The sequence below is a fragment of the Hippopotamus amphibius genome, chromosome 13, assembly GCF_030028045.1.
Source record: "Hippopotamus amphibius kiboko isolate mHipAmp2 chromosome 13, mHipAmp2.hap2, whole genome shotgun sequence".
Taxonomy (NCBI): domain Eukaryota; kingdom Metazoa; phylum Chordata; class Mammalia; order Artiodactyla; family Hippopotamidae; genus Hippopotamus; species Hippopotamus amphibius.
In genome coordinates this window covers 34,984,535-35,011,498 of record NC_080198.1, presented here as the reverse complement: position 1 = coordinate 35,011,498, position 26,964 = coordinate 34,984,535, and the positions used below count along the sequence as shown (strand labels likewise).

The following is a 26,964-nucleotide window of genomic DNA, read 5'->3' as shown; positions in this document are numbered from 1 at the left end:
TTCCCACCTGAGAGACCAACAGTCCTGGGCAATTTGGTGTTACTATGACAACCACACACTTTCTTCTTCCCTACTTAGCAGACTGAATTTGAGTTGCCGATTAAATCCTGGTGAGTTGTCTGTTTCGAAGGCATGTGGTTGCTTGGAGAGACCTATGCATCTTACATTTCCCAAGCACCTCTGACACCCACTCCTTGTTTTCTGATGGCTGAGGCTGGCGAGATGTGTCCTGCACCAGCCCCTGTGTCCCGGGGGTGGTCCTGGCCCAGTGGCAGCGCCCCCTGCCAGTCTGGCCTCTGTCTGACGACACTCTGGTGTGCAGCCTCAGGGGCGGGTGGATGGTGGTCACTGGAGGCCCCCAGACGATGCACAGGCCTCTTCCGTGCGAGGCACAGGGGTTTCCAGCAAGAGCTCTGAACTCAGAAGGCTCTCTGTCCCCTTCAGGGGGATGTGCTGCCTTTAGGGACTCGGTGGCCATGGCTGGGAATTGCCAATGTGTGAACAACTGGATGACCAGGCCCCCTGGGGCCCTCAGAACCACTGTAACCTCCACGCTTTCCCAGGAGCTGACCTTAGCTAACTGTGACCAGTGAAGGTAAGGAGTCACCTCCAGTGCAGAGGGTGGGGGCTAGGGTCAGAGCTCAGTTCCCCAGTGAAGCAGACCTGGGACGGTAGGAAAGTGGCCTGTCTGTGATGAGGGGGTTGCACATGTCAGCCTGGCAGTTAGGTGAGGGCTGATTTAGCCTGTTTAAGGGCAAGTAGCCATGGGCAGTCAGAGAAAAGTGTGGACCTGGCTGTGGGGCAGACTTGTGGCTCAGCCTGTTCTTGGATCTGCCTGGGACAGGGATGGGCATGGATGTGGGGGGAACTTACAAGGAAGGGTCACTCAGGATGAGCAGGGAGACCCGACTCTGTCCTCTGCAGTGAGGGCCAAGGCCTCTGCATTACGTGCAATCCTCTTTTTTTTTTTTTTTGGCTGTACTGTGCAGTTTGTGGGATCTTAGTTCCCTGACCAGGGACTGAACCAGGGCCCATGGCAGTGAAAGTGCCATGTCCTAACCACTGGACCGCCAGGGAATTCCCACCACGTGCAATCCTGCTGCAGGTTGAACCCATCACATAGTCCTGTTCACATGGTCGCCACCCCACTGGGCTGCAGCATCCTCGGGTGAGGGGCTGGTGGCTCTTGACCATACTGCATCTCCTGGGCTAGGCCCACATCTCTGCCCCCATCTTACTACCGCTATGATGTTGGGCAAAGTTCTTTAACTTCTCTGAGCCTTTTCCCTCTGGGAAAGGGAGGGACCCACACATGGGATGGTGAGAGTGGGGGTGAGGTGTGATAAGAGGCTCCCCGAGCAAGGTCTCCAGGGAAAACACAGAACCTGTGATACTTGCTGAGGCTGGTCATGTTGAGAAGAGCTTTATGGTGTTTGCTCAGAGTTTTATAATTTCGTAGGGGAGAGCATAAAGTATTTTTAAGAAAGCAAATAAAATAACAAGACAATAGCTTGAGGAAAAACAATGGATTACAGTAGAAAGGAAATAGGCTACCACTTGGTTTAGCAGAGAACAATGTTTCTATAGTTTTAAACATGTACACATGAATATCAATTTACCCCAAATCATAACACTGGGAGGATGGAGAGGGAAGTGTGCAGAGAGGTGGCCACCAGAGCTCATTTTTCCATATGAGGAGGTCAGTATTCTAAAAGCGAAACAACCAAGAAATAGCAATATAAGTAAATTACTTAGAAATATGAAGGGAAATGGAAGAAATGACCAAAAGAACTAAAATGATGGGCCAAGGAGAGGGAACCTCGGAAGAGGGGGCAGAACCTGCTGTTTGGGGGTGATCTTTTAAAGTTATGTACATGTGTTCTTTGGATTCAAAGAAAAACTGAAAATAAAAATAGGTAGAGGATTTCCCTGGTGGCGCAGTGGTTAAGAATCCACCTGCCAATGCAGGGGACACAGGTTTGACCCCTGGTCCGGGAAGATTCCACATGCCGTGGAGCAACTAAGCCCGTGTGCCACAACTACTGAGCCTGTGCTCTAGAGCCTGAGAGCCACAACTATTGAGCCTGCATGCCACAACTACTGAAGCACACGCACCTAGAACCCATGCTCCACAACAAGAGAAGCCACTGCAATGAGAAGCCCATGCAGTACAATGAAGAGTAGCCCCCGCTCGCTGTAACTAGAGAAAGCCCGTGCACGGCAACGAAGATCCAACGCAGCCAAAAATAAATAAATAAATTAATTAATTTAAAAAAAAGGTAGAGTTTAGATAGAAAGAAGGCTGAGGCTTGAGATGTGGAGTAGCTCGAGGGTCACAGAGTTGGAAGGCAGCCTAGTAGGGATCCAGGCTCAGCTCTGAGAGCTTGCAGTGACCTTGTTAAGACCATAGACTCCACCTACGGTCAGCGGCTCACCAAATGCCCATGAAGCCTGCACAAATGGGCCTCGAGCCTAATGGGCTGCACCCCGTGCCTCTGGGCAGGGAAACAAGGCCCAGAGCCACGTCCCCGAGGAGGCCACATCACCCCGAGGGAGGAGCGGGAGCAAGAGGTTGGAGATGCCTGCCTGGGTTGTTTCACTTCCTTTCTGTTTACTGGTAGCTTTAGTTCCCGAGTTCCCTGTCCAGCCAGGCTGATTAGTCATTTTCTCCAGGCGGAGACCTGGGACATCAACAATGTTCCTGACACCTTGGGAAGCAGTTCCCTGTGCCTGACACACTTCACCTGCAGCCGAGAAGGTGGTGGAGCCTGGAGAGTCGGGTCCTCACTGGCTTGTGCTCACCAAGGGGAACGAGGTCCATTGCTCCTCCAGGACTTTCCTGGCTTCTGCAGTGGGAAAGACAGTGGGCTGAATGACCCAGTGACAAGCTGCCATGATCTCACAATTACCATTGACCGCAGCCTGGGTGCCTGGCATCGTGCAAAGCCTTTTTCAGACGGGGAACCCACGGGAGAGGAGGGGTTCGGCCCACTGGCTAGCAGGTCCTGGGTCTGGGCTCCAGGCTGGCTGGTCATTAACACGGTGTGACCTGGAGAGGCTCCCTGCCATCCTGGGCTTCCTCTGGGGTGAGGTTGGGGCCGGGAGGCAGGGAGGGCCCTGCTCTGATACAGCAAGGGCGCTCTCAGGCTCTGTCAGTGGGCAAAATGCAGAAGAGGTCTCTGTGTCAAGATATTCTCTACCTCATGGTTTACAAGGTAGGGAAAACTGGGAACAACCTAACTGGTACACTGCGTAGTAAAAAAGAACAATGTGGACGGCAGTGTAAGCGTGGCAAGATACGTGAACCACACGCAGAGTAAAAAGAAGCCGTGGATGAGATGGGGTGTTGCTAATCGTCTATAGGGCACTGGCTGCCCCAGGATACTTTATAATTTACCATTTGTAACTTAATATACAAAATACCTAAAATACATAATGCCGTCAGGAGAGAAGATCATTTGCTCTCCGGAAGAACAATACATAGAGCTATTTTAGACTCTGTGATGACTTCTGCTCTGGTCTAGCTCCCCTGGGTCTGAGCACAGGCCCAGGCTCCAGCCTCAGAGCCTCCAGCCTCAGAGCACACAGGCCCACAGTTCTCCCACTCTCCACTCAACCCCAGAGACTGCTACAGAGTGACTTTTCCTTGGCCCACACCATGGTCCTAGAGCAACAGTGAGTAGGGATCAGAACCTTTTGGAGATGGAGAAGAGGATCTTACGAAGAGACAGAGGCAGGCCTAGAATTAGAATGTTATTTTCAAGCTCTCTGGCTCTGTTGAATATCTGATCAACATCTGGTCCCTGGGGCCAAAACTTCATCTCCCAGGCTGTGAAGGCAACCAGAAACCTTGCAGAGTCATGGGAGTGGCCCACAGAGATTAATGGGAGGCCTAGAGAAACGGGCTCGTGGATCAGAGCCAGGCATGCCCAGGTCACAGCCTTTTGAAGAGGAGCAGGAGGAGGAAGAGGAGCAAAGACGAAGGCCTGACGGACCCCCACCACTCGGATACAACCCAGACACCAAAGGTCAACATCCTTACTCCTTCCCCAAGGATCAGGGCCAGACCCAGATGTGTCTGTTGTCTCCCTGTCTCCACAGCTGCTTCTGGAAGGGGAAAGCCAGTTGGTCTGAACCTGGCATCCTTCATCCCCGTCCAGAGAAGGAAAAACAACAAGCAAAATCAAACTTTGTAGAGATTAAGTCTTGAGAGGCTGATGGCCGAAGCAATGGTTGTTTCTTACTGTCTTTTTTTAAGGTGAGGAGGAAGAAAACAACTTTCACATCAGCTTTGATGAGTGGGTTCAAGGTGAGGACACTGGCAAATTAGAGATTGAGACTGGCAGTGGGGGGGGGGGGGGGGGGGGGAGGGGCGGTATGGGAGTGTCCTCATGGCCACCATGGCCAAGTCCTACAGCTGAGGCCAGGGGAGCCAGTGCCCATGGCCGCCCACCCATATGGCAGGACCAACTCAGACCCCTCCATTTTCTTCAGAATCTGCCAACAGCAGCTGGCCCTCCTTGGACAAAGCCGCCTTCTCTTCTATCACCAGGGGTCTTTTTTTCTTTCCGCTTTAATCTAAGGCTGCCGGGAAATGTAAACTACCAGCGGAGGCAATTTCTGAAATTGCTGAAAATCATTTAACAAGCTTTGGAAGCATCCCCTCTTGCTCTGGGGGGCCGCTCAGGCTGAGCCTGAAAGAGGGCATTTGCTGGCTCTCCCTGGAAGCTGTGGCTTTGCTTCCCCAGGCTTGGCCGCCTGAATTGGCCGAGAGTCAGAAGGCCTTGGCAGACTCTGTGACCCATGTCCTCACCGTCTGAGCTCCTCTGGGCAAACTGGGCTGAACAGGAGCTTGTTTCCTCTTTACCTGCAGCACTGCCTTCAAGGAACGGGGAAAGAAATGCTGCCACTGAAGGTAAAAAGACTCAACCACATACAAGCCTGTGGACTGGGCTCAGGTAGGGAGGGAGCAGGTAGGGGTGAAACAAACGTTCCCAGGGGCCACAGCTCCTCTCTGTTTGGCAGATTTATAATTCCACTCACAGAGCAAACGCCGGGCTGGTGCAGGGCACCCCCTGCTCAGTGCCCCTCCATTCTCTCACAGATTCCTTGCCACACCCTATGGGGCAAGTTCTCTCATGCCCATTTTTAGACGAGTAAACTGAGACTCAAAGGGATTAACTACTTTGCTCAAGGTCACACCATTTAAGGCACGGCTGGGTCTGCCGCCAAGACCCTCTCTGGAACCCCCATACGACCTGCCTTCCTCATTCTCAAGGGAGAAGGAAAACAGGGCTGTTAGAAGACAGGGAAAGGAGCACGAGGGGGTCAAGCACGTGAGCGACTGAGCCTGACAGGGGCGAGGGCCCGGGGGCAGAGAGGTGAGGAGGGTGAGAGGTTGAGGCCGGGCAGCAGATGGTGCTGGGCTAGCCAGGGCACCCTTAGAATCGGACCAGGCAGAAGCCGAGGGAAAGGGATGCACCCTGTGTTTGTGAGAGCCATGTGTCTGGGTTTAGTGCCTTCTGGGGATGACAGGGCTGGAGAAAAGGCGTTAAATCACCAGCATTTGCACGGTCCTCACTTCCTGCTCCTTTGCCAGCCCAGCCATAAACAGGCCTTGAGCTGGGTCAACAGGAGGGAAGGTGGGGAGAACTGAGCCTGGGGGTGGGGCGGACAGCGTCAGGAGAGGACCCGCCGGAAGAGAAAGCGGGCGAGGAGGCGGGGACACGGGACGTGCGGGGTGTCTTGCTGTGGGTTGTTTTCTCCAAGGCTTTCAGAGCTGCCTTTGCCTGTCCTTCCTCTGTTCTCCTTCCACCTTCCCTGGGCCATGCAAGGTGGGCTAGTGACAGGTAAGGAAAATGAGGCACAGAGAGGCAAGATCTCCTGCCTATGATTACAAAGGGATGGAGTGGCCAAAGTTAGCCACCTTCCCACGCTTTGGTGGTGTCACCTGGGGTCAAGGCCACCCACAGACAGGGGACCAGGGGATACAGAGAGCTTTTTCTTTGTAACGCAACATAATTTTTGACCAGATTTGTTTCTCCCAAATATTTGTTATGCGTGCTAATGCCTGTGCAAAACAATTACCTTAAATTCTTTAAGATGAGATGAAGACTGAAGCGGGGGAGGAATTGTGGGAGAAAAAGTCATGGAAGGTCAGGGAGGAGGTTTAACACATTCAAAATTGTGGATTTCAAACTTGGTGGGGGTTTTTTTGTTTTTGTTTTTAACAAAAAGAACCTTTTTTTTTTCTCAAGCAAATTCTTAGACTAACCCCTAATTTTCAGAACAGATAAGAAGGGTGCTGCTCCAGTTGGAGTAGGAGCTGGATCGCCCCTCTGTCCCCTCAGGCCCAGTGTTCTCACCACAGCTCAAAGGTGGCCCTTGTTAATGAGGGAGGAACGGAACCCAGGGGTGAGCCACAGTTGGTAGAGGGAGGGAAGCCTGTTCAAGGTCACCCAGGGGGTTAGGAAAGAGCAGCCAGGCTGCAATATAACCATGTATGTGACACCATGGGCCCCTTAGAAAGCAAAATCCCGCTCGTGCACTTCAGAAGGCAGACATGGACACAAGCGGACTTTCCTGGTGGTGGTGCAAATGGAAGGAACGCCGCGGGCAGGACACCTCTGGGTCCTTCCCCCAGAGCCTGGCCCTCGACCCTGTGTTTGCAGGGTTGCTGCAGGGAGAGCTGAGAGGGGTGAGGGTGAGTGGCCAGTACGCTTGGGCATCTTGCCACCAGCCCCGCATGATGTCACTCCCGGTTACGAAAGAAAAAAAGAAAAAAAAATGCAAGTGGCTCTGTCCCTTCTATGGCCCCCCAGAGCCTGACATCTGCACACCTGCAAGAACATCCTCTTGTCATCGGAGAGATGCCACTTAGGGATCGCGCAAGCCACGTGAGGAAGAAAGGAATCATTGGCTCTAGTTCAGGAACATAAATACGTGTTGTGCTAATCTGATGTGTTCATAAAATTGTTGTTAATGCCCTGGGGGAAACAAAAAGGAGAGCTATTTTAGCAACATTCCCTACTTTGGTTGGGGTTACGTGTGGAGAACATTCCTGCTTCCCTCACGGCTACAGTGTTTTGGTTCTCCGGGGTCCTCACAGTTCTCCCTGCTGGGCCAGGCCCATACGAGGCCCAGACGAGAGTGCGCCACGGGCCTGGGGCTCGTGAATGCTGGGCATCACAGCACGCACCTACTGGAAGGACCGTAGCTCCTGTGTCACCCAGAGTTGTCTCATAACTCTCCTTCTGAGACGCCTCTGGTCCCCCCAATGCCACACTCCCTTGGTGTCACCTTTTGTGATTTTCAAAGGTGCAGAGACGTGAGTGAGGAGCCACAGTAAGTCCTGCTTTCATTTCAGACGCCCCTTCTCCCCTGCCTGACACGGCTGTGTGGAAGCCACACACTATTCGTTCCACATAATTGAAAAGTGTGTCAGGATCTCTCAGACACGAACCCAAAACATGCTGCTCAGCTGTCACCTCCAACGTGACTAATGCAGCTGTGTGTTAATTAGCCACTGCTCACTGCGCGGACAGCAGCAGAGCCCCTTTCCAAGGCCCCAGGTTGTGGTGCGGATGAGATGAAAGGACTGAGAGTTGCCAGGTTTTCAGGTCCCTTTCCCACTGAGCACTCTGAACGCAGGTGGCCTCTGCCACGTGCATTGGTCAGACCAGCGCAGAGCTGTGACAGTAGACACCTTTTTGGAGGCAGCAAGGTGATGAGACAGGTAAATGGTGGATGAGAAGACGCCCTCACAAGTCGGCTGTTACATTACAGGCCCTCAGGCAGCTCCTCCGAGGCTGAAGGGGCAACTCTGGATGCACCACGCCCCCCTGCCCAGCCCCTGCGCGGCGAGAGCTGACTGAACTGGGCGCTCACCTGCCCCGAGGGTGGCCCATCCACTGGCTCACTCACGACTCACCGCCCATCAGTAGCTGCCTTACAAAGATAACCTGGGTCAGTTCCATTTCTCCTCAGGAGCTCTGCATACACAACAGAGCTGAAAGCCGAGAGGAGTGGCTGCGGGTGGGAGAGAACATGTGGTGAAAGAGACTCTCTCAGCAGTGGAAGAATGTGGGCCTCCACCCCGAGGGCAGCATCTGGTTCTGGGAACTCTTCCTCTCACCAGCCTGACTGCCCACTGCCTGGGTCCCAGGACAGACGGGCATCACCCCAGTGGGAAGCCAGGAGGAGCAGAGAGGCCAGGAGCTGCCCCAGCACCCCCACCTGCCAGCCTCACAGTGAGACAGCCCTCCAGGCACCCCCTCTCCTCCTCAAGCCCCTGGGGCCCTTTGCTCATCCAGCCTCACAGGCGCAGAATCCAGGGCCCTTCAACTCTGCAGGAACCTACATAAAGGACTGAGACGGAAAAAAATTTACTGGATCCAAACACAAAGCTTCAAAGCTGATATTCAAATGTCTACAGAACATAACACCATGCAAGTTAGCCAACCACAACTCCTGCATACTTGTGTACCTGTTACATTCAACGTGGGACAGGGTGTACTGTAACAGGTTTGACAAGCTGTGGTGAAGGGTCTCCATGAGCGTGCTGCAGCCTCGACAGGGTTCTAGGTGCACCTACTCTGGCAAGGATCCAGTTGGTGAAGGGAAAGACCTACCTCCCCACAGCTCACCTCTGGCACTTTCCCTCTAAGCCATACTGTCCCCGAAGGATGGAGAAGTTGACAGGCCAAGAGTCGACTGCAGTTTGGGACAGAGGCACCCAGCAACTTCTGCTAATTAATCTGGAGGATAATTAAGAAGTATTTATAAGACTTCTTTCATTAGGCCCCTAAAGGACTGAACTATACTGGGAGCCCATTTTCCTGATTTCACTCTGATACACCCAGATGGTTCTGGTTGAGAAGGAATGACACTAAGCACGGAGACTAATTCCGCCATGGTAATTGGGGCCGGAATGATGACACAAAGCAATGAGTCTTCCTTTCCGCCTCAAACTCTTCAAATAAAACATCTTTCTTGCTACCCTTGAAAGTTAATTAGGGATTTCCCCAGTGGCCCAGGGGTTAAGACTCTGTGCTTCCACTGCAGGGGGCACAGGTTCTATCCCTGGTTGGGGAACTAAGATTCCACATGCCACACAGGGTAAAATAAATAAATAAAATAGAATTTTTTTTTTAATCTAAGAAAAGAAAGAAAGTTAATTAACAAATATCAATAAAATATCTACAACATTAACGGCATTCACGCAGGTAGAGAGCAGTAAAACAAACCATTTTCCACCTGCATGTGATTGGCTCAGAAGTCTCATTTCCAAATAAAATACACGTGTCAAGCACCTGAATGAGGAAGATATAGAGGTGAAGGGGTACCCTGGACTCCTTAAAAACCACACTCCTAAGATCAAACACTTGGCCTCCCTGCCCTGATATTAGTTCTGACCCATCAAAAATAGCTGCCTATTTTAAAAACACGACCAAGACAAGGACAGGTCGGACAGAGAAGATAGGAAAAAGAAAAGTACAGTCAACAGTGGGGAACACTGCTTTGGGCAAAAGGGAAGAGCAGTGAATAAACTGCCAGGCCTGTCAGTCTGGGACACAGAAGGCTCCACTGCAGGGGCCAGGAAGCCAGCCCCTCTTTCAAAGTCAGAATCACGGGGGACTTTCCTGGGGGTCCAGTGGTTAAGACTCCATGCTTCCAAAGCAGGGGGGGTGCGGGTTCGATCCCTGGTCGGGGAACTAAGATCCCACGTGCTGCCTGGCATGGCCAAAAGATTAAAAAAAAAAAAAAAAAAGTCCAAGTGAGAATCACAGTTCAGTCACTTCAATGTAGGGAGAGCCATTCTGATGCGGGATAAAAACGATTCCCACACTCAAGTACTTGCCCACCTTCCTTTTGAAATATAAGAGGTTTTGTTTCTTTTTTGGGAGGAGAAGTAGTATGAAAGACCGTCACAGAGATGTGAAGAAAATAATTTATTCATTTTAAAATGGGGAAATTGACGTGAAACTAGCAGTATGCATACATGGTTTTAAAAAAAGACAGGAGGGGGCTTCCCTGGTGGCACAGTGGTTAAGAATCCACCTGCCAATGCAGGGGACATGGGTTCGAGCCCTGATCTGGGAAGATCCCACATGCCGTGGAGCAACTAAGCCCGTGAGCCACAACTACTGAAGCCTGTGCACCTAGAGCCCATGCTCCGCAACAACAGAAGCCACTGCAATGAGAAGTCTGCTCACCCCAACGAAGAGTAGCACCACTCTCCACAGCTAGAGAAAGCCCATGTGCAGCAATGAATACCCAACACAGCCAATAAATAAATTAAAAAAAAAAAAAAAAAGGAGGAAGGAGGCGCCCTGGAGAATTAGGTGGTAAGTGGCGGGGAGTGGGGCAGAGTACACAGCACTCCAGAGCCAGGAGTCACTGCTGAGGAAGCATTTAAGTAGCACAGCAGCATCCACTCACAGAGGGACCCGACAGGCCAAACCTGAAGTCACCAACACGCGGCGGAGCAGCACAGAAAGAAGAAATGCTGTTATGCTACCACCAAAGGCTTCTTCATTTCATAAATGAATGTGCTTCAGAGACTTGTTTCCATGGAGAAGTAGCCTCACTATATTCTGAGTGGTACTTAAAGCCTAAAGTGTTATCCCCAGCCCCTCAAACTCTTCTTGGGTAACGTGGGGCAGCTCAGCACCCATGGGTGCAAGCACCCCGAGGCACAGGCGTGGCTCTAGGGAGACAGAGTGGGGAAGCCCCAGAGCCACTGGTCGAGCCCATCTGGGCTCCTGGGAGCAGCGGGCGCAGAGGCAGAGGCCATGGGCTGCAAGAGGCCTGCTGCCCAAGTGCTAGAGCCCAGGAGGCAAGTGTTGGTAATGGGACAACAACCACTTCCCAGAACCCTGGGCCACGGGAACTCCTCTTTCTATAAATGGGGAAGCAGGCCACAGGAAAGAGCCCCAGGTGGCCGTCCCAGCTGGCCATCTCTCCAGAGGAGCTGGCCCTGACTGTGGCAGCCCCGTGCCGATAGCAGCACCCGACCGGCTGCACGGTGACACAATGAGCACAAGCCCTCGCTGTCAGACACGGAGCCTCTCCACAGAGGAGTGGGAGCTGTGGCACCCCTGCTCCCGGGGAGCTGGGGCATCAGCAGTGCTGTTCAGGCAGCGATAGCTGTTTTCCTGGAGCCGGGAACGCACACCGTGAACGTGAGCATGACCGGCCCTGGGCGCTGACACTGGTGAGGATGATGGGGTGTGCCAACCTTGGTTTGCCGAAAAAGCTGGTCCCAAAGCCCTGCCCCAGAGACACAGATGTCAAAGGTCTGGAGTGGGTCCTGGAAGCCTACATTTCTAACTTGCAATCCAGGTGATTCTGAGGCAGGCAGTGCGAGGACCACACTTTGAGTATGGGGTCAAGTGGGCAGGGGGTTGGGTGACAGGATTCTAGGGGAGAGACAGGTGCTCAATGGCAGCAGAGAAGGAACTTATGAGGGCTGGTGGCCCATTTCTGTGTGGCCAAAAAATTTCAGGAGACCAAAAAAGTACCTGCAGGGGGCACTGCCTTCTGTGTGTGCCTCCCATCCTACCCCATGCGGCAATCAGTTCTTCTGAGCTAGGCTAATCCTGCCTTAAAAAACATGACTAAGCCCATGCTTCTGGAGGGCTTCTGATTGCTCAGTGACACCTTGCATTTAGCTACTTTCCCTGAAATTAATACAAAGCATTCTTTCTTTGAATAGATAAAAAGGTGTCCAGGTGACCGGGTCCTAGTGTCAGTGCACTGGTGGGTCTTTATCCTTGGGCTCTTGGTTTCGGTCAGTGGATTTAAATGTGTGCATTTAAGCCAAGCCACCATCTGATACAAGCTGCCCTGCTCTCTGGGTGTAAACATAGAAATTTGGGGGACATCAGGGCTAGAAGATTACAAACTATTACCACCCAAGATACAGTTTGTGCATGTAGCTCCAAAGGTCAATCACATCTAATTAATTAATACATTAATTATAAGAAGAAAAATGCTTTGCTGCCTGAGAACAATGCCTGGTGATCTCACTTGCTGGGTGCAGGGCAGGGAGGCAAACCTTAGCCTGGGCTCCCACTGTGGCCTGGAGGACCAGACCCGCAGGTCTGCCAGTCTTGTCCTGGGGCTGAAATTCAGGTGTTCTGACCAGTGCTGGAAGTAATGGGTCAGTGAGGGAAGGGTGTGATTCAGTGACACTTGCCATATAGAATTTACCCTATTTCATTCTGATGGAAAAACGACACCTCTATTCAACTGTAGTTGTCATCTATGCAATTTCCTCATGAGAAGTTACAGCCAACTGCAACGTGGTGTTCCCTTCAGGGTAGCTCACGAAGGATCACAGTGTCCTTCAATGCCCGCCTCTCTCACGCGGCCAGGCCAGAGGTCGTGAGCCGGCTTGCCCCTGCTGTGGGAAGGTGTGTGCTGGCCCGGGGCGGGGGTGGGGGACAGCCGTGACGGGCAGAGGCATGATTCCGCTCGGCTAACTGTGGGAAATGTGATCTGAGAGACTGTGTCTTCATTTCTTAGATTTCTCATTGAGTAACATTCCTCCTTCTCTGCACGCCCAGGCCACAGTGCTGACGTGGGGAAAGCCACAGCTCTGGGGCCAACGCTGCTCTTGTCTGGTGTGCAACATCACATGACAGCAAGTCTCCTTCCTGCTTCTACAGAATACGTTAAACATTCCTGAGGAGCGTAAAGTGGCTACGGCTCTCCTTCTGGGCCAGAAGATTATTAACTATTAATGTCCAAGATAGTTTGTTGGGACATGTAGTAGCTAAGGTCAATCACACAGAAAAGGAATTAACACATTATTCAAAAAGGAAAATGCTGATTACAACAACATGGTGAAAAAAATAATTGTATCTATTTTAAAAGCTTTTTGGTCTTCCCCTAAAAATGGAACTCCTCCTCGTTGTCTGAAACCTCAAACGGACGGTAAGTGTTTGGTCTGGTGGTTCGCTCTGACGACTCACCTGCCTGGGTTGGTCTCACTCCACTGCAGACCCCCAGCTGGGCTCTTCTGCACAGAAAACGTGTTCCACCCACAAAACCGCCCCGCAGCTGGTCCAGGTGCCACAGGGCTTTGGTGAGGTCACATCGTTTTGTCAGCAAGTCTGGACACACCTAACTGAGTCCTAAGAAAGTGGATCAGCTTGGCCTCTGTGAGGAATGCTGTCCCGAGAGTCGCTCCCAAACAGAGGGCCCCTACAGTGATGTGCGCCAGCCTGGCTGGCCAGCCCCGCTCACAGCAGAGGAAAGCCTGTGGAAAGAAACCACCGTCACTGTCCCAGGCCCCCAGATGTACCTCCTTCCTCTGGGGCAAGCCAGGGAGAGTGGAGGCCCTACTGCTCCAGCTTCTAGTCAGGCAAAGGCATGACAGCGATGAACTAGGGTCTACTCTTTTCCCACAGGGACCACTGATCAGTCATTTCTATCATAACATGCTGTCCCAGAAGCTTAGGGGAAGCGGTAAGAGGAAGCAAGTCCTCGTCCAGGCGCTTCAGGCAGAGCAGGAAGGGGATGCCTGGAACGAGGGACAGTGGACATGCTGCAAAAGCACGTGGTGTGAAGGCTGCGGGGCGTCTCACCTCTGAAACAGCAGTAATGCCACCGCTGAGAGCAAACACCCCGAGGAGGACCGGAGACAGGAATAGTCCGGCCAGGGGCCTGTAGGGGCTCTTCAGGTAGTAGCGGTGGATGAAGCAAAGGCTGTGTGTGATCCGAATGCCCATGTTGAAGCAGTTCGCCAAGATGAAGCCCACGCTGCCACACCAACGGATCAGGAGATAGGACAACAGCAGGAATGAAGATGAAAGGGCCAGCATTGTGAAATTGTACCTGGGGAGAGGGAGGCAGGCAGCACAGGGCAGTGGGTACCTGGCCCCCACTGGTTTCAGGCAGGGCTGCTGCAAAGAAAGTGGCTGTGAACATGAATTCATAGAAAGTACCTTCAGCTTCCTAGGATCCAGCTAATTTTCACAACATCGAATGCTAAGTGGACAACATGGAAATGTCACTGTCCCTTTTGCCCCTGAATAGAAGAGTAAGAAAATGAACAACTCATCATATTTATGGTGTTTAAGGACAATAACTGGTTAGTTTAAGTGACACTGTGATCAAAACACATAAAAATTCTGTTCAGCCTGTCTTCAATGTGAGACAAAAGAATATGACACGGGTAACGATTACACGTGAATGTTCACTGTGACGGGTGCTGTGAGGGGTGCTGGGGATGTGCTGGTGGATGAACACAGGGCCCTTTCCCTGTGGAGCTTGGATGCATTTTACAGACCAGGAAACCAGGCACAGAGAGGCTGAGTAATCTGCCTAAGGAGTGAGCCAACACCACAACCTGACCCCTGGCCCCTAAACTTCACCACCTCACACTGTTTCCCTTGCGAAATGCAGAAGCCCTGCAACCTTGGCCAATGGATCTCACTAAAAGCAAGGGACCAGCTTCCATAATGAAATGGAAACAGGGAGCAAGGCCTGGACCACCTTCAGGGTTTCCCAGACTCTTACACACCCCTCCACTGCTCTCTACATCTCTAGAGCTCTGCGGGTTCTATGACTAGAGGGAGCACACTGCTCCTTTCACGTCTATCATTCCACAGCAGCATATAACTCAGTTATCTTCAGTTTTCAGTTCTCAACTGAGTTTCAAAAGAGATAAAATATCTGCCATATAGTCTTCCAAAAGGCTTGTGGTACAGCCATGAACAAAATTATCCAGCATCTGGTTTCTGCCTAGCACACAGAATGTATTCTAAGTGTATAGTTGTTGAGGGAACCAAACCCCTTAGATCCCCAAGCTGTGTCAGCTGGGTTAGGAAACCTCAGAGGCCACTATTCAGGTTCTGCATAGGAGGGAGGGCTGGTAAGAAAGCCACTGTGGCCCCCGAATGCCCAGGTTCTGCTCGTTGGGCTGACCAAGCCCAAGGTGCTATGGGAGATATAATTCATTAGAGTGGGTAGCAAGAAGAACACACACACACACACACACACACACACACACACACACACACACACACACACACACACTACTTCCACATGGGAGGTATGCTTTTATCCAGAATTCCAGAGAGGGAATTCATTTCCTTCTTAGTTGAGAGTTTCTTTTAATGAGTAATGGAAGTACAAGAACCCACATCTTCACAGGGGAAGTTTCTTCACTAACTACTAATCAATGATCAGAATGGCCAACTATAACAAGCCACTGAGGCTGGGCCAGTACCCTGACCTCTTTTCCAAAAAGAAGTAGAGATGTGTAATCTGTTCAGTTTTTGTTTTCTTTTTTTCCAGAAGCTATCTTAGAAAGGTCTATTAAGATCAATGCTTGGAGTTTAGGCCATAGGTTCACAAACTTTCAAAGTCATCCTCACCCAACTCCAAGTAGAATGGAAACAATGAATGAAACCGGTAGGTAATTCATGTTAATTCAAGCAGAGACAAGTTCCATGGTGTGGCTTTTTTGGTATAGCCATTTGGGAGGCGCTGATGGTGATGGAGTCCACTTTTTTTCACTAGAAGAGGGCTCTGCAGCTATTGAACCTTCCAGAACTCATAAATTTATATCCTTAAAGGCATTATCCACTTCAGGAATAAATGAGATTTTTTTTTTTCAAATATTAATGTCATGCAGCTCAACCTACTGCTGTTCTTTCATTTATTTATTTTAAATTTATTTTTGGCTACATCAGGCCTTAGTTGCATTGCGGTGCCTGGGCTCTGTGTTGCCATGCACAGGCTTAGCTGCCCCACGGCATGTGGGATCTTAGTTCCTTGGCCAGGGATCGAACCTGCGTCCCCTACATTGGGACGCGGATTTTTAACCACTGGACCACCAGGGAAGACCCAATGAATGAGAATTTTAAAGATAAAATCAAAATACCACTTTTTATATCAATGGAAAATTAGCTGGTGACAATGAATATTTTCTAAGGCTTGGTTAACATAAACAGGAAGTTATTTAACCAGGCTCATCAAAGCACAGGTGACCGCAGCAGCAACTAAAGCATACCCCAGTGGGGGCTGGTTGAAAACATCAAGGCACAGCCATACGATGTAGCCTCAGCAGCCACGCAGAGGATGGCACCACTGTCTTACGTGCCTACGTGAGAAGTTCACACTTGTCCTTCATTCAACAGTCATGATGGAGTCCAACTCCACGCTGGGCACTCAAGAGCCAACAAGTCAGACAAAGGAGCTGTCAGTCTTGGGCCTCTGCATCACTGTCCCCTCTGCCTGGAAGGTTCTGCTTCGTCTTTGCACAGCAGACTCTTCTTGGTCATCCAGACCTCAGTCTAAATGCCACCTCCTCAGAGGGGCTCCCCAATCTAAAATGGCTCCCACTCTCACTACATAACCCTGTTTTAGTTCTCTACAAAGCACAATATTTTCTTGTTTATTTACTTGTTTGCTACTTGCCTCCCCCACTGTTGGCTCCAGGAGAGCAGGGATCTCTTCTGTTTTGTTCATTGCCAAATTCCTGGAGCTTAAAGCAATGCCTATTAGAGAGTAGATGCTCACAAAGTATTTGTCAAATGAACAAAAGAAAATGAGATATCCTTAACAAAATACAACAAAAATTCTTCAACGGGGCACAGTGTAAAAGTCATCAATCTTATATATATTATGATGTTATTAACAAAAAAGCAGCTTGCAGTTCAAAGGACATTCTAATATTTCACATCCAACCAAATGCCCAATTTTTATTTAGAAAAACACTGATTAACTTGTGGTTAGTTAAGTAAAGCCATGATTTCATCAGTATATATTTTTCAATTCAGAATCTGGAATGTCCAATGCATACCAATCATAACATTTAACTAGGGATGTCCCTGGTGGTCCAGTGGTAAAGAATCCATTCTGCAATGCAGGGGACATGAGTTCCATACTTGGTTGAGGAACTAAGATCCCACATGCTGAAGGGCAACTAAACCCACATGCCACAACTATTGAGCCCATATGCCTCAACTAGAGAGCCTGTGTGCTGCAAACTCCTGCGCACCACAACTATAGAGCTCATGCGCCCTACAGCCTGCGTCCCACAACTAGAGAAGAGAAAACCTGCACGCCACAGCTAGAGAGAATCCCATGTGCCACAGTGAAGAGCCCGCACGACACTACGAAGACCTGACACAGCCATAAATAAATAAATAAATAAATAAAATACTTAAAAAAACATTTAACTAAGCTGCTCAATTCTACTATAAAAATTCTTACTACTATTTTATGTCTGGCTGAAGTCATAGAGAGGGAAAAAATGCTGGGGTCTGTGATAAGCCCAGGTGCTCCATGTGTTCAGACAGGGCTGGGGGTTGGGGCCAGGGGCCCAGACAGAAAGGGGCTGGTATGTTTAATACAAACCTGGAGATGATACTTAAAGAGACATTTTACCCTTAGAGGCAGTGAGTTACTTCAGATGAGAACATGACTCTATCTTTTCTCTATGTTGACTACTAACACTGTGAAAATAATTTTCCATATTTTAATATACCGTCCTGATTCCATTATTACAACTAACTTAAAAGGTTGCTTTCTTTGGGTCAATGCAATATAAGAGAAAGCAAAGCAACCAGCCACAGTCTATATTCCCTCATGATTTGCTGCAAGGTATATATATATTTTTAACATTTTAATCAGGCTCAGTGTTGATTCTCCCCCTCAACACTAATGCTGAAATTATTATAACAAAATTCCCTTCAAAGGTATATTTCTAGTCCATAGCTCTTTCCACCACGCCTCAGTGCCTCATTTAGTATGTTTTAAATTATATTTTTAAATCATTTCATGTTAGAAGCACCTTTCAAGTAAAAATACAGTACCTTCAAAATTAAACTTTTTATCCACACACACACACACACACACAAAAGACTCAAAGCAGTTTATAGCTATAAATTTGACTGTCTGAAGTAAAAACCATGTCTAGACCACCATTTGAAAACTATGGGTTGTGACCTAAAAGTAGGCTGGGAAATCAATTTAGTGGGTCATGACAGGCAGTTTAAAAAATGAAACAGAACAAAATTAAAAACCATCAGTGTGTCCTGCATGTAACCGGGAAGTATGCTTGTTGCTTCGTGGAAGCTTCATTTCAGTCACACCTAAATATGCACTGGGTCACAGTGTTCACTGCAGTTTTCATTCTGAAAGCTGGTCTGGGCCAGCGGTTCCTAAGGCCCTCGCTATCGTCAGCAATCTCCTGGAGCTGAGTAATAAAAGACTCCTTGGCCTAAGTCCCTAAAATTCCAGTTCAGCCGGTGTGGGAGGGGGCCAGAACTTCTGAGCAGTCTGGGCTGGGACCCCTGCCCTAGACTCCAGTTCCCAACTACAGTGTAGCACACAAGCTCACCAAGCCTCTGTGAGACAGGCCCCAGTGGAAAGCAGACAGAGGCTGCTCTGAGTAAGAGGAAGCGTTCCCCAACTCTCTGAGCTACCCTTTTCATCCTACTCCCACCACCGGGACTCTGAAGGGCTTCAACAGCACTCAGGGCACTACAGAGGAAACATCAAACCCCCAAGGGACCCAGACCTCAAGGGGCAAAGGGATAATGAGGGTCACTCACCCACCCTACACCTCTCTTCTTCTTCCTCCCTCTGCTTTGACCCTATCGGTTTTTTTAATTAATTAATTTATTTATTTATTGGCTGCGTTGAGTCTTTGCTGCTGCGTGCAGGCTTTCTTTAGTTGCGGTGAGCAGGGGCTACTCTTCGTTGTGGTGTGCAGGCTCCTCATTGCCGTGGCTTCTCTTGCTGCACAGCATGGGCTCTAGGTGCGTGGACTTTAGTAATTGCGGCACACGGGCTCAGTAGTTGTGGCTCATGGGCTCTAGAGTGCAGGCTCAGTAGTTGTGGCACACGGGCTTAGCTGCTCCGTGGCATGTGGCACACGGGCTTAGCTGCTCCACGGGATCTTCCTGGAGCAGGGATCGAAACCGTGTCCCCTGCATTGACAGGCAGATTCTCAACCACCGTGTCACCTAGGAAGCCCAACCCTATCGGTTTTATCCTTCTCCTCAACTGCACCCTGCAGTGATGTCTTCAGGACATTGTCTTTAAGACACTGATGTCCCAAATGTCTTGCTACTTCTGGCACTTGGGATACAAGAGATGAATGATCCTAGGTGTGGGTCAGAGGCTCCTACCAGGACTTCATGTCAGAATCACTGAGGAGCTTTTAAAAAAACATTCACATGCTCGGGGCCCGGCCCACTGATTCAGTAGATGTGGTAGGAGAGAGAGTGGTAGGGGTAGAGTGGACAGGAATCTGAATTTCTAGCAAGCTCCATGGGGCATTTTGACTCATAACCAGTGTTAAAAACTACTGCTTGAAATTCCAGGACAAAGGTTTTGACCTGGGGGGGTCAGTGGATAGGAAAAAAATGTGGCAAAACTTGTATTGCACTTGGGCCTTTCTCTCAGGAGAGGTGTCACAGATCCCTGAGATTCTGCAAACCTACAAATCAGATTCTATAGATCTGCATCTCGAATAAGCTCCTTGGTAACCCATCAGAGCACTGGAAAAGGAAGTGGGTGGAGGAGTGGATCTTGTCCGGTGCCTGCCTCTGCCGATCTAGACCAACACAGCCCTTCAGGGCCCAGATATCCCCCTTCACAAAGAGAGGCAAGGAGCAGTTGCTGTCCCCAGCCCTACTGTGGGGAGGACTCACTGAATGGTGCCTGAGGAAGGCACCACACTCCTGGCTCTAAAAGAGCCTTCTGGGGACTTCCCTGGTGGTCCAGTGGTTAGGAGTCCGACTTCCAATGCAGGGGACGTGAGTTTGATCTCTGGTCAGGGAACTAGAATCCCACATGCCGCAGGGCAACTAAGCCCGTGTGCGCTGCCAGTATGTCGTGTGCGTCTCAACTACTGAGCCCACATGCTGCAATGAAGAGCCTTTGCACCACAGCAAAAGATCCTGCATGCTGCAACAAAGACCCAATGCAGCCAAAAATAAATAAATAAATAAATAAATAAATATTTCTTTTAAAAGAGAGAGAGAAAGCGCCTCTGTAAATGCATGTTCAGAATGAAAAGAATGAAGTTACTTCATTTTGGCTGAAGGCCATAATAAGAGGTGTGTCTTTAAGGTTACCTACTTGTCGACCTCTTCTTTGCTCATGGCAGCAAATGTGAAACACTCGGTCACTCCATTGATGGCGAGCAGGAGGACGTAGAGACAGTAGGCACGCAGCAGGACAGGACCTGGAAGGAAACAACCCACTGGGATTCCAGAGCCCAGACAGAAGGCCCACATCACCCTCACTTCGGCTGGGTGGTCAGAGAACACCAGAGCTTGGTCATGAGCCCTGCTGGTGTCATCAGTGGGCAGACGCATGCTCGAGCCTACGGTCTTAACTCTCTGGTAGGACGTCCAGCATTCCACAGTGCTGACTAAAACAAAAAGCTAAAAACAAAAGGACAATTAGGAATAAATGTACAGATCTCTTGCTTAACAAGCTTATCTGGCCAGCAAGCAAATCTTACTTTTTAAATCAGCATGAGGAACTTGCTAGTTTGAGCACTCGGAGACACTGGTGGCCCTGCATGCTAAGAGAAACTCAGTTAAGGAGGCCTTGAAGAAGCCCAGGGCTCAGGAACAGCAGGCTCAGGAGCAGCAGGAAACTACAGAGACAGAAAACCCAAAACTCTGCGGGGAGAATCAGAGCCTACAAGGTTATTTTCTTCTAAAATAAAGTGATGTGGGTCTATAGCTAACTAACAAGCTTTGGGGAAATCTGCTAACAAAAGATAGGGAGCCTTAAAATGAAACTGATCCATCTTTTTTTTTCTTGGCTACACTGCATAGCTTGCAGGATCTTAGTTCCCGACCAGAGATTGAACCCAGGCCCTCAGCAGTGAAAGAGCTAAGTCCTAACCACTGGACTGCGAGGGAATTCCCTGATCCCCTCTGTTAAGAGGGCCATTACTGAGAGGCAGCCGAGCAGTTTCTAATAAGATAAACATGTACTTAACCTATGATCCAGCACTTCTACTCCCAGGTATACAACCAACAGAAATAAACACACATGTTCACAAAAACACGTGTACAAAAACACCCATAGCAGTTTTATTCCTAACAGCCCAAAGCGACCATTGACAGGAGAAGGCATAAACAAACTGTGGGCCATCCACACAAAGAAGTATGTCTCAGCAGTCAAGGAGAAAAAAACTACTGATGCATGTAAACACCTGGATGAATCTCAAAAACTTTATATTGCGGGAAAGAAGCCGAACATGAACGTACCCATGATGTATGATTCCATTTATATGAAATTCCTTTTAAAAGCAATACTAATCTATGGTGACAGAACTCAGAGCAGTGCTTGTCTCTGAGGTGGAGGGGGCAACTGACTGGAAAGGGTCCTAAGAGAACCTTCTGGGGTAACGGAAATGTTCTATATCTTAATCTGGAATGTTGGTCACATGGGTGTAGATATTTGTCAAAACTCATCAAACTGTACTCTTAAAAGTACAGCATTTTACTTTATGTAAATTAGACCTCAATAAAGAAAAAACTTAACCACTAAAAGAAAGGGGCATGGAGGGGGGAATTCCAGAGTCTCAGAATCTGAAACTTATCCACGGTTTATGAAAGCTGCTTAATATGAAAGATCGCTGTGCTACGGGGATCCTAGATAGTTTTACGGCTGTCAAAAATGACAAAAGGAATACCTACAGGGCAGCCCTGATGGCCCTCTCTTGGGTTCCCCACTGTATCGTGTCATGCTGCATTTCACTCCCCAAGTTGCTGAAGAAAGTAGCCTGGCCCCCACCGCAGCTCTGGGATGACTCCAGCGGAGGAGGCAGGGACCAGGTTCTGCCCTGCAGTGACTCGAGGCTATGCTCAGCGTGCTTCCTGCTTCTCTCCATCCTCCCCTCTCTGGCAGAGAGGAGTGGGGCTCCTCTCATAATCTGCACCCTTCACTTGGTAACTGAAAGCTGACGGCATGTGTGGGTCTGTCTGAAGGTGGATAGTGAGCTGTTTTGCAATGTGAAGAACACAAACTCCCGCAGGAAACAGTGATTCAAGTAGAAGGGCTCTGAGTCAACTTTGGGGAAAGAGGTTGGAATTGGGGAATTTGTGGATGGATCCTTAAACTATGTATTGAATTGAGTGGCAGTATGAGTTGAATTATATCCCCCCTAAAAAGTAATTTGAAGTCAACCCCCAGGAACTCAGCGTATGATCTATTTGGAAATAGGGTCTTTACAGAGATAACCAAGTTAAAATGAGGTGATTGGGGGGGCCCTAACCCATTATGACTGGTGTCCTTATAAAAAGGGGAAATTTGGACGCAGACAGACGCTCACGGAGGGAAGGCAATGTGAAGACACACAGGGAGAAGAGAGCCACATGACAGGAGTAATGCATTTCCAAGCCAAGGACTGCTGGCCAATACCAGAAGCTAGAAGAGGCAAGGGAGGATGCTTCCTCTGGAGCCATCAAAGACAGCAGGGCCCTGCTGAAACCTGGATTTCAGACTTTTGCCCTCCAGAACTGTATGTCAATCAACTTCTGTTGTTTTAAGCCACCCAGTTTGATACATTGCTCTCACAGCCCTAGGAAACTAACATTAGGGGATGGAGAAGAAAAAAAGATTTTAAAAAGTAAAAGAGGAGACACTGCTTTGGGAAAGCAAGTGTTCTCCTTATATGCTGCAAATAATAAACCCTTCCTTCTCCAGAAAAAAAAAAAAGTAAGAGAAAGGACAAGAGAGAAGCACCTAAGAGATAAATGTAAGACATTTCAGGGAAGCTCATTGAATGTTTGTATTTTTCTTTAGGATGGAAAAGCTAGGTACGAGGAAGACTTCTGAGAAAAGTCTCAGAGCACTTCCAAAGCCCCTAATTATATACAGGGCTAAGCCCAAGTAACGCAAAGCAAAACCACAGTGCCCCACAAAAGCCTGCCTACGGTGTGTCCAAGTCCCACATTCGGAAACAGCAGCACAGAGGCCTCTAAGAGGCCACTTCAGGTCACAGGTGGGTCCACTTCACGGGTGAGAAGAAAGACCAACACGCAACTGGGGCAACTGAGGACAACACTGCTGCAGGTTCCACTTTCAAAACTAAGTGGTTGGACTGAGCCATGGAAAGTTTCCATTCTTTTCTGATTCAGTAAGACTTTCTGGAGAAACTCAAGTTTTGTGAGGTATTTTTCAGGGAACAGAAAAGACTGGGGGTGGGGGTGCGTGCGGAGAGCAGCGGTGTTAACATTTTCCGCCACAGGAAAGGCATTCAGATATGCAGCACTAGTCCGAAGAGTCAGGAGTAGGGCAAGGAGAAGAGGGGTGAAGTGGAGATGCCGACAGGCACCCTGGGGAGAGACACACTGACCCTCCCAGCAGGCACAGAGAGCTGGAAGTTTGGTCAAAATGAGAGGCAGCTGCAATGGGGACACAAATGCTGTGAGACCTTGCCGGGACAGCGATGTTGATGGAGGCCCGGGCCAGGCAAGAGACAACGAGGGTCCTAAAGATCCTGCAGCAGCTACACCAAACCACACATCCTTTTCAGAGGCTGAGAAACCAGACCACTCTCAAGATTCTTCTGTCTCTGAAGATGAGACCGAGAGAATATCTTTTTTGAGCCTAAAATTATTAGTAACTCTGATATAAACCATCAGAGATAGAATTGATTACCTCAGAAATCAACTAACACTCCTTTTAAATGACAAATCTATCATCAATGCTCAAGACTGGCACCAGCGTCTCATTTAAGTAAAAGGACCACACAATGACAGTGGTTTGTTTATACATCTTCTATGATTACCCACTCCAGCGAGTGAACATTTCATTGATGGGACAGCCCTTTGCTTGTGGCATTGTCCTGCAGCTGCGTTACCAAGGCTGCTCCTTGGTGATTACCTTTCCAAAGGGGCAGAGCAGCTGTGAAATAGCCTGTCTCGCTCTCTGCACACGGACTTGCTAATAGCTTGCTAACACGGTGTCGCAAACCACATCATTGCTTTCACAGGAGGTGTTTCTCCAAATTTAACAACCTTGGCTGTCAAGTAGAAACTTGGCCCTTCTTTCCCTAATACTAAAAGTTTGGGCCCATTATAGTGGAGACTAAAACATGCCAGTGACCTTGTAAAATGGCACTGGACAAGGCCCTTTACGTTTGAGATAGGGCAGCAGAAAGAAATCTTTAGGGTTCTTGTCTAGTGACCTGAGGAATTAAAAACATCTTTGCTAAACCTGAGATGAAACACTCCAAATGGACTGCCAGCCCATGATCCAGCGCATTTTGAAACTGGTGAAGTCCCCAGGGCCCAGCGATGCTGTGAGATGCCCAGTGGCCTGGGCACCAGGTGTTTCATTCAAAGTTAGACACATTCAATACTTCTCTCCTTCAAAACCCAAGAGTCACTGGAATAAATATACCATTTTACTTGCCGAGATCAATTTCATTCTGTGCAAATGGCCCTGGGTTACCCTTCAGAGGCTTTTATGCATCAGGCCGTGAGATTTATGTGGCATTTGCTATCTTCAGATGTGTTCAGTACCAAGCGGAGACTCACTAGAGCCTGCTCCCTGCCTTCCTTGCTTACCCCAGAGGGAGCACAGGGAAGCACCTGGAGAAACACATTTTAGGCCTGAGAGGAAAGCCAAGGATTCATAACAACAGCTCCAAGTGAGGGTGCGGGACTGATGGAACTAGTGCCAAAGCCCCAACTGCACGCTGAGCTGGTCTGACCTCAGGTGCCCCAGCCGCTGGCAATTTTCCCTACACTGACACACGTCAACCGTGTGTTTGAATTTCCTAAGACGCTTCTAAATATTTCAGTTTGGAAATTAGAAGAGATCTGGAAAAACCTCTTGTGCGTACCTGATCCTGAGCTAAGCATGGCCCCTCCGTAGATGTCCAAAGCCAGCTGAGAATAGGCTAAGCCGAAAACAGTGACGGTCAGGCCGGTCAGCAGGGCCAGCTTCAGCAGGGACTCCAAAACCGCGGCGGCCACAGCAACGTCCTCCTGGGGCCAGGGGAGAGGGAAGGAAGTGGGATGAATCATGAGCTAAAGAAAAACTTCACCTCTGACTTTCTCCCTTTGCTGTTTTACAGACCACTCTTTCAACTGCTGAGGACCATCACTGCTTCTCTGTAGCCTGGGTTTATTTCTGTCAATTAGCAAAGGAAAGAGAAAAGACAAAGTGTGCCTCCTTAGGCAGTGCAGGGGAGGGTTAGTTTTTAACTTATTTAGGATAAACTATCTCATATGTTGCTTAGGAAACACTGATTTTCCCCTCTCACATTTATTATTTTTTTTTAATTAATTATTTTTTTTACTGGTTGTGTTGGGTCTTTGTTGCTGCGCGGGCTTTCTCTAGTTGTGGAGAGCGGGGGCTACTCTTCGCTGTGGTGCATGGGCTTCTCATTGCAGTGGCTTCTCTTGTGGAGCATGGGCGCTAGGCGCATGGGCTTCAGCAGTTGTGGCTCTCAGGCTCTAGAGCGCAGGCTCAGTAGTTGTGGCGCACGGGCTTAGTTGCTCCGCGGCATGTGGGATCTTCCTGGACCAGGACTCAAACCCATGTTCCCTGCATTGGTAGGTGGATTCTTAACCACTGCGCCACAGGGAGGCCCTGACATTTATTTATTTATTTATTTCTAATTATTTATTTATTTATTGGCTGTGTTGGGTCTTCGTTGCTGCACACGGGCTTTCTCTAGTTGCTGCAAGCAGGGGCTACTCTTCATTGTGGTGCGCAGGCTCCTCATTGTAGTGGCTTCTCTTGTTGTGGAGCACGGGCCCTAGGCTCATGGGCTTCAATAGTTGTGGCACATGGGCTCAATAGTTGTGGTTCACAGGCTCTAGAGCACAGGCGCAATAGCTGTGGCACACAGGCTTAGTTGCTCCATGGCATGTGGAATTTTCCCAGGGCAGGGCTCAAACCCATGTCCCCTGCATTGGCAGGCAGATTCTTTGCCACTGCGCCACCTAGGAAGTCCCTAACATTTATTCTTAAAGGGAAAAGTTTTTACATCACTAGCATGCTTCTCTTGATAAACTACTCTAAACCCTGATGTTCCTGTAATGTGTGCTTAGGAAAACATTCCTAAATCAGACTGAGAACCAGATCAGCTCATTTTGAGATACTGTGCATAAACTGTATTTTGCAAAATGTCTTCTAAGAGACGTAAGAGGCCGACTTAGCTTGCTTTTAATTCTAAGACATTTTCAATGGTTCTAGGAAAAGGGAACTTTCTACAACCAAATACTCCTGGATTAAAATCTCTTCCGTTTTTACTGGCCAGAGTTTGTAGTTCTCATGGTCAGAATAGAGCTCTGGGCAGGTTACTGTCCTTAAGAAGCTAAACGACTGGTGTGGTAAGCGGGACCAGATGCCTGTGTGCTTTCCTCCCCGCGCCCTCAGTTAGCCTTGCTCCGGTCTCTGCATCCTTTGGCTCATCTTTCGTTCTTGGGAACTTGAGGGTGGGGAAGGCAACCTCATTCTTACACCTAAGACTAGACCATGGAAGGGGATCTGTGCTACACTGGGGACAACTTAGTGAGTTCTGAGAGGGCTGGGACAAGAAAAAAGTCACAAAGAAGGACAAAGGGCGAAAAGAAAGGGCTAGTCAGGGGGAAAAGGAGAAGCTGCGAAAGAAGTGAGCTCATGGTCCTGCCATCATTCAGAATGTGATAGAAGAATGAAAACCAGAAGAAAGTTTCAGATCTAACAGAGGGGAACAGACAGCTCCACATTTCTGTCTGTTTATCCTACACGTAGAGAGAGAATTCACTTGGGAAACAGTGATATGAGAACCAAGATTACCTGCTTCTGAAGTGAGGCATCCTTTTCCCTCTCCAGCACCTTAGCAAAGAATATATAAAAACTCTCCTCTATTGGCTGGAAAATTAATCTGGCCACAAGGGAGCCAAGATTATTCACTATATCATACACACCTACAAAACAAAAAGGAAGAAATAACTATCTTATTGGTTTTTCTAT

At 49.1% G+C, this 26,964-nt stretch overlaps 1 protein-coding gene and 1 long non-coding RNA gene across 4 annotated transcripts in view; both read right to left on the bottom strand.

Moving 5' to 3' along the window:
- Positions 1–1,516: 1,516 nt before the first annotated feature.
- LOC130835219 (uncharacterized) lies at positions 1,517–6,975 on the bottom strand. The gene is made up of 3 exons (XR_009048847.1): positions 6,840–6,975; positions 2,745–2,846; positions 1,517–1,708 (listed from the first exon to the last, which is right to left on the bottom strand). It is a non-coding gene; the product is annotated as an uncharacterized LOC130835219 (long non-coding RNA).
- Positions 6,976–9,308: 2,333 nt separating this feature from the next.
- Positions 9,309–26,964, bottom strand: part of RFT1 (RFT1 homolog) — a 40,526-nt gene continuing 22,870 nt past the window's right edge. For all 3 annotated transcript variants that reach the window (XM_057705995.1, XM_057705996.1, XM_057705998.1), the window contains 5 exons: positions 26,788–26,918; positions 24,842–24,986; positions 20,107–20,212; positions 13,593–13,842; positions 9,309–13,264 (listed from right to left, as the gene is read on the bottom strand). In XM_057705995.1, the coding sequence (XP_057561978.1) occupies positions 13,097–13,264; positions 13,593–13,842; positions 20,107–20,212; positions 24,842–24,986; positions 26,788–26,918 (800 nt within the window). In that variant the 3' untranslated portion in view covers positions 9,309–13,096. The remainder of the gene's footprint in view (positions 13,265–13,592; positions 13,843–20,106; positions 20,213–24,841; positions 24,987–26,787; positions 26,919–26,964) is intronic.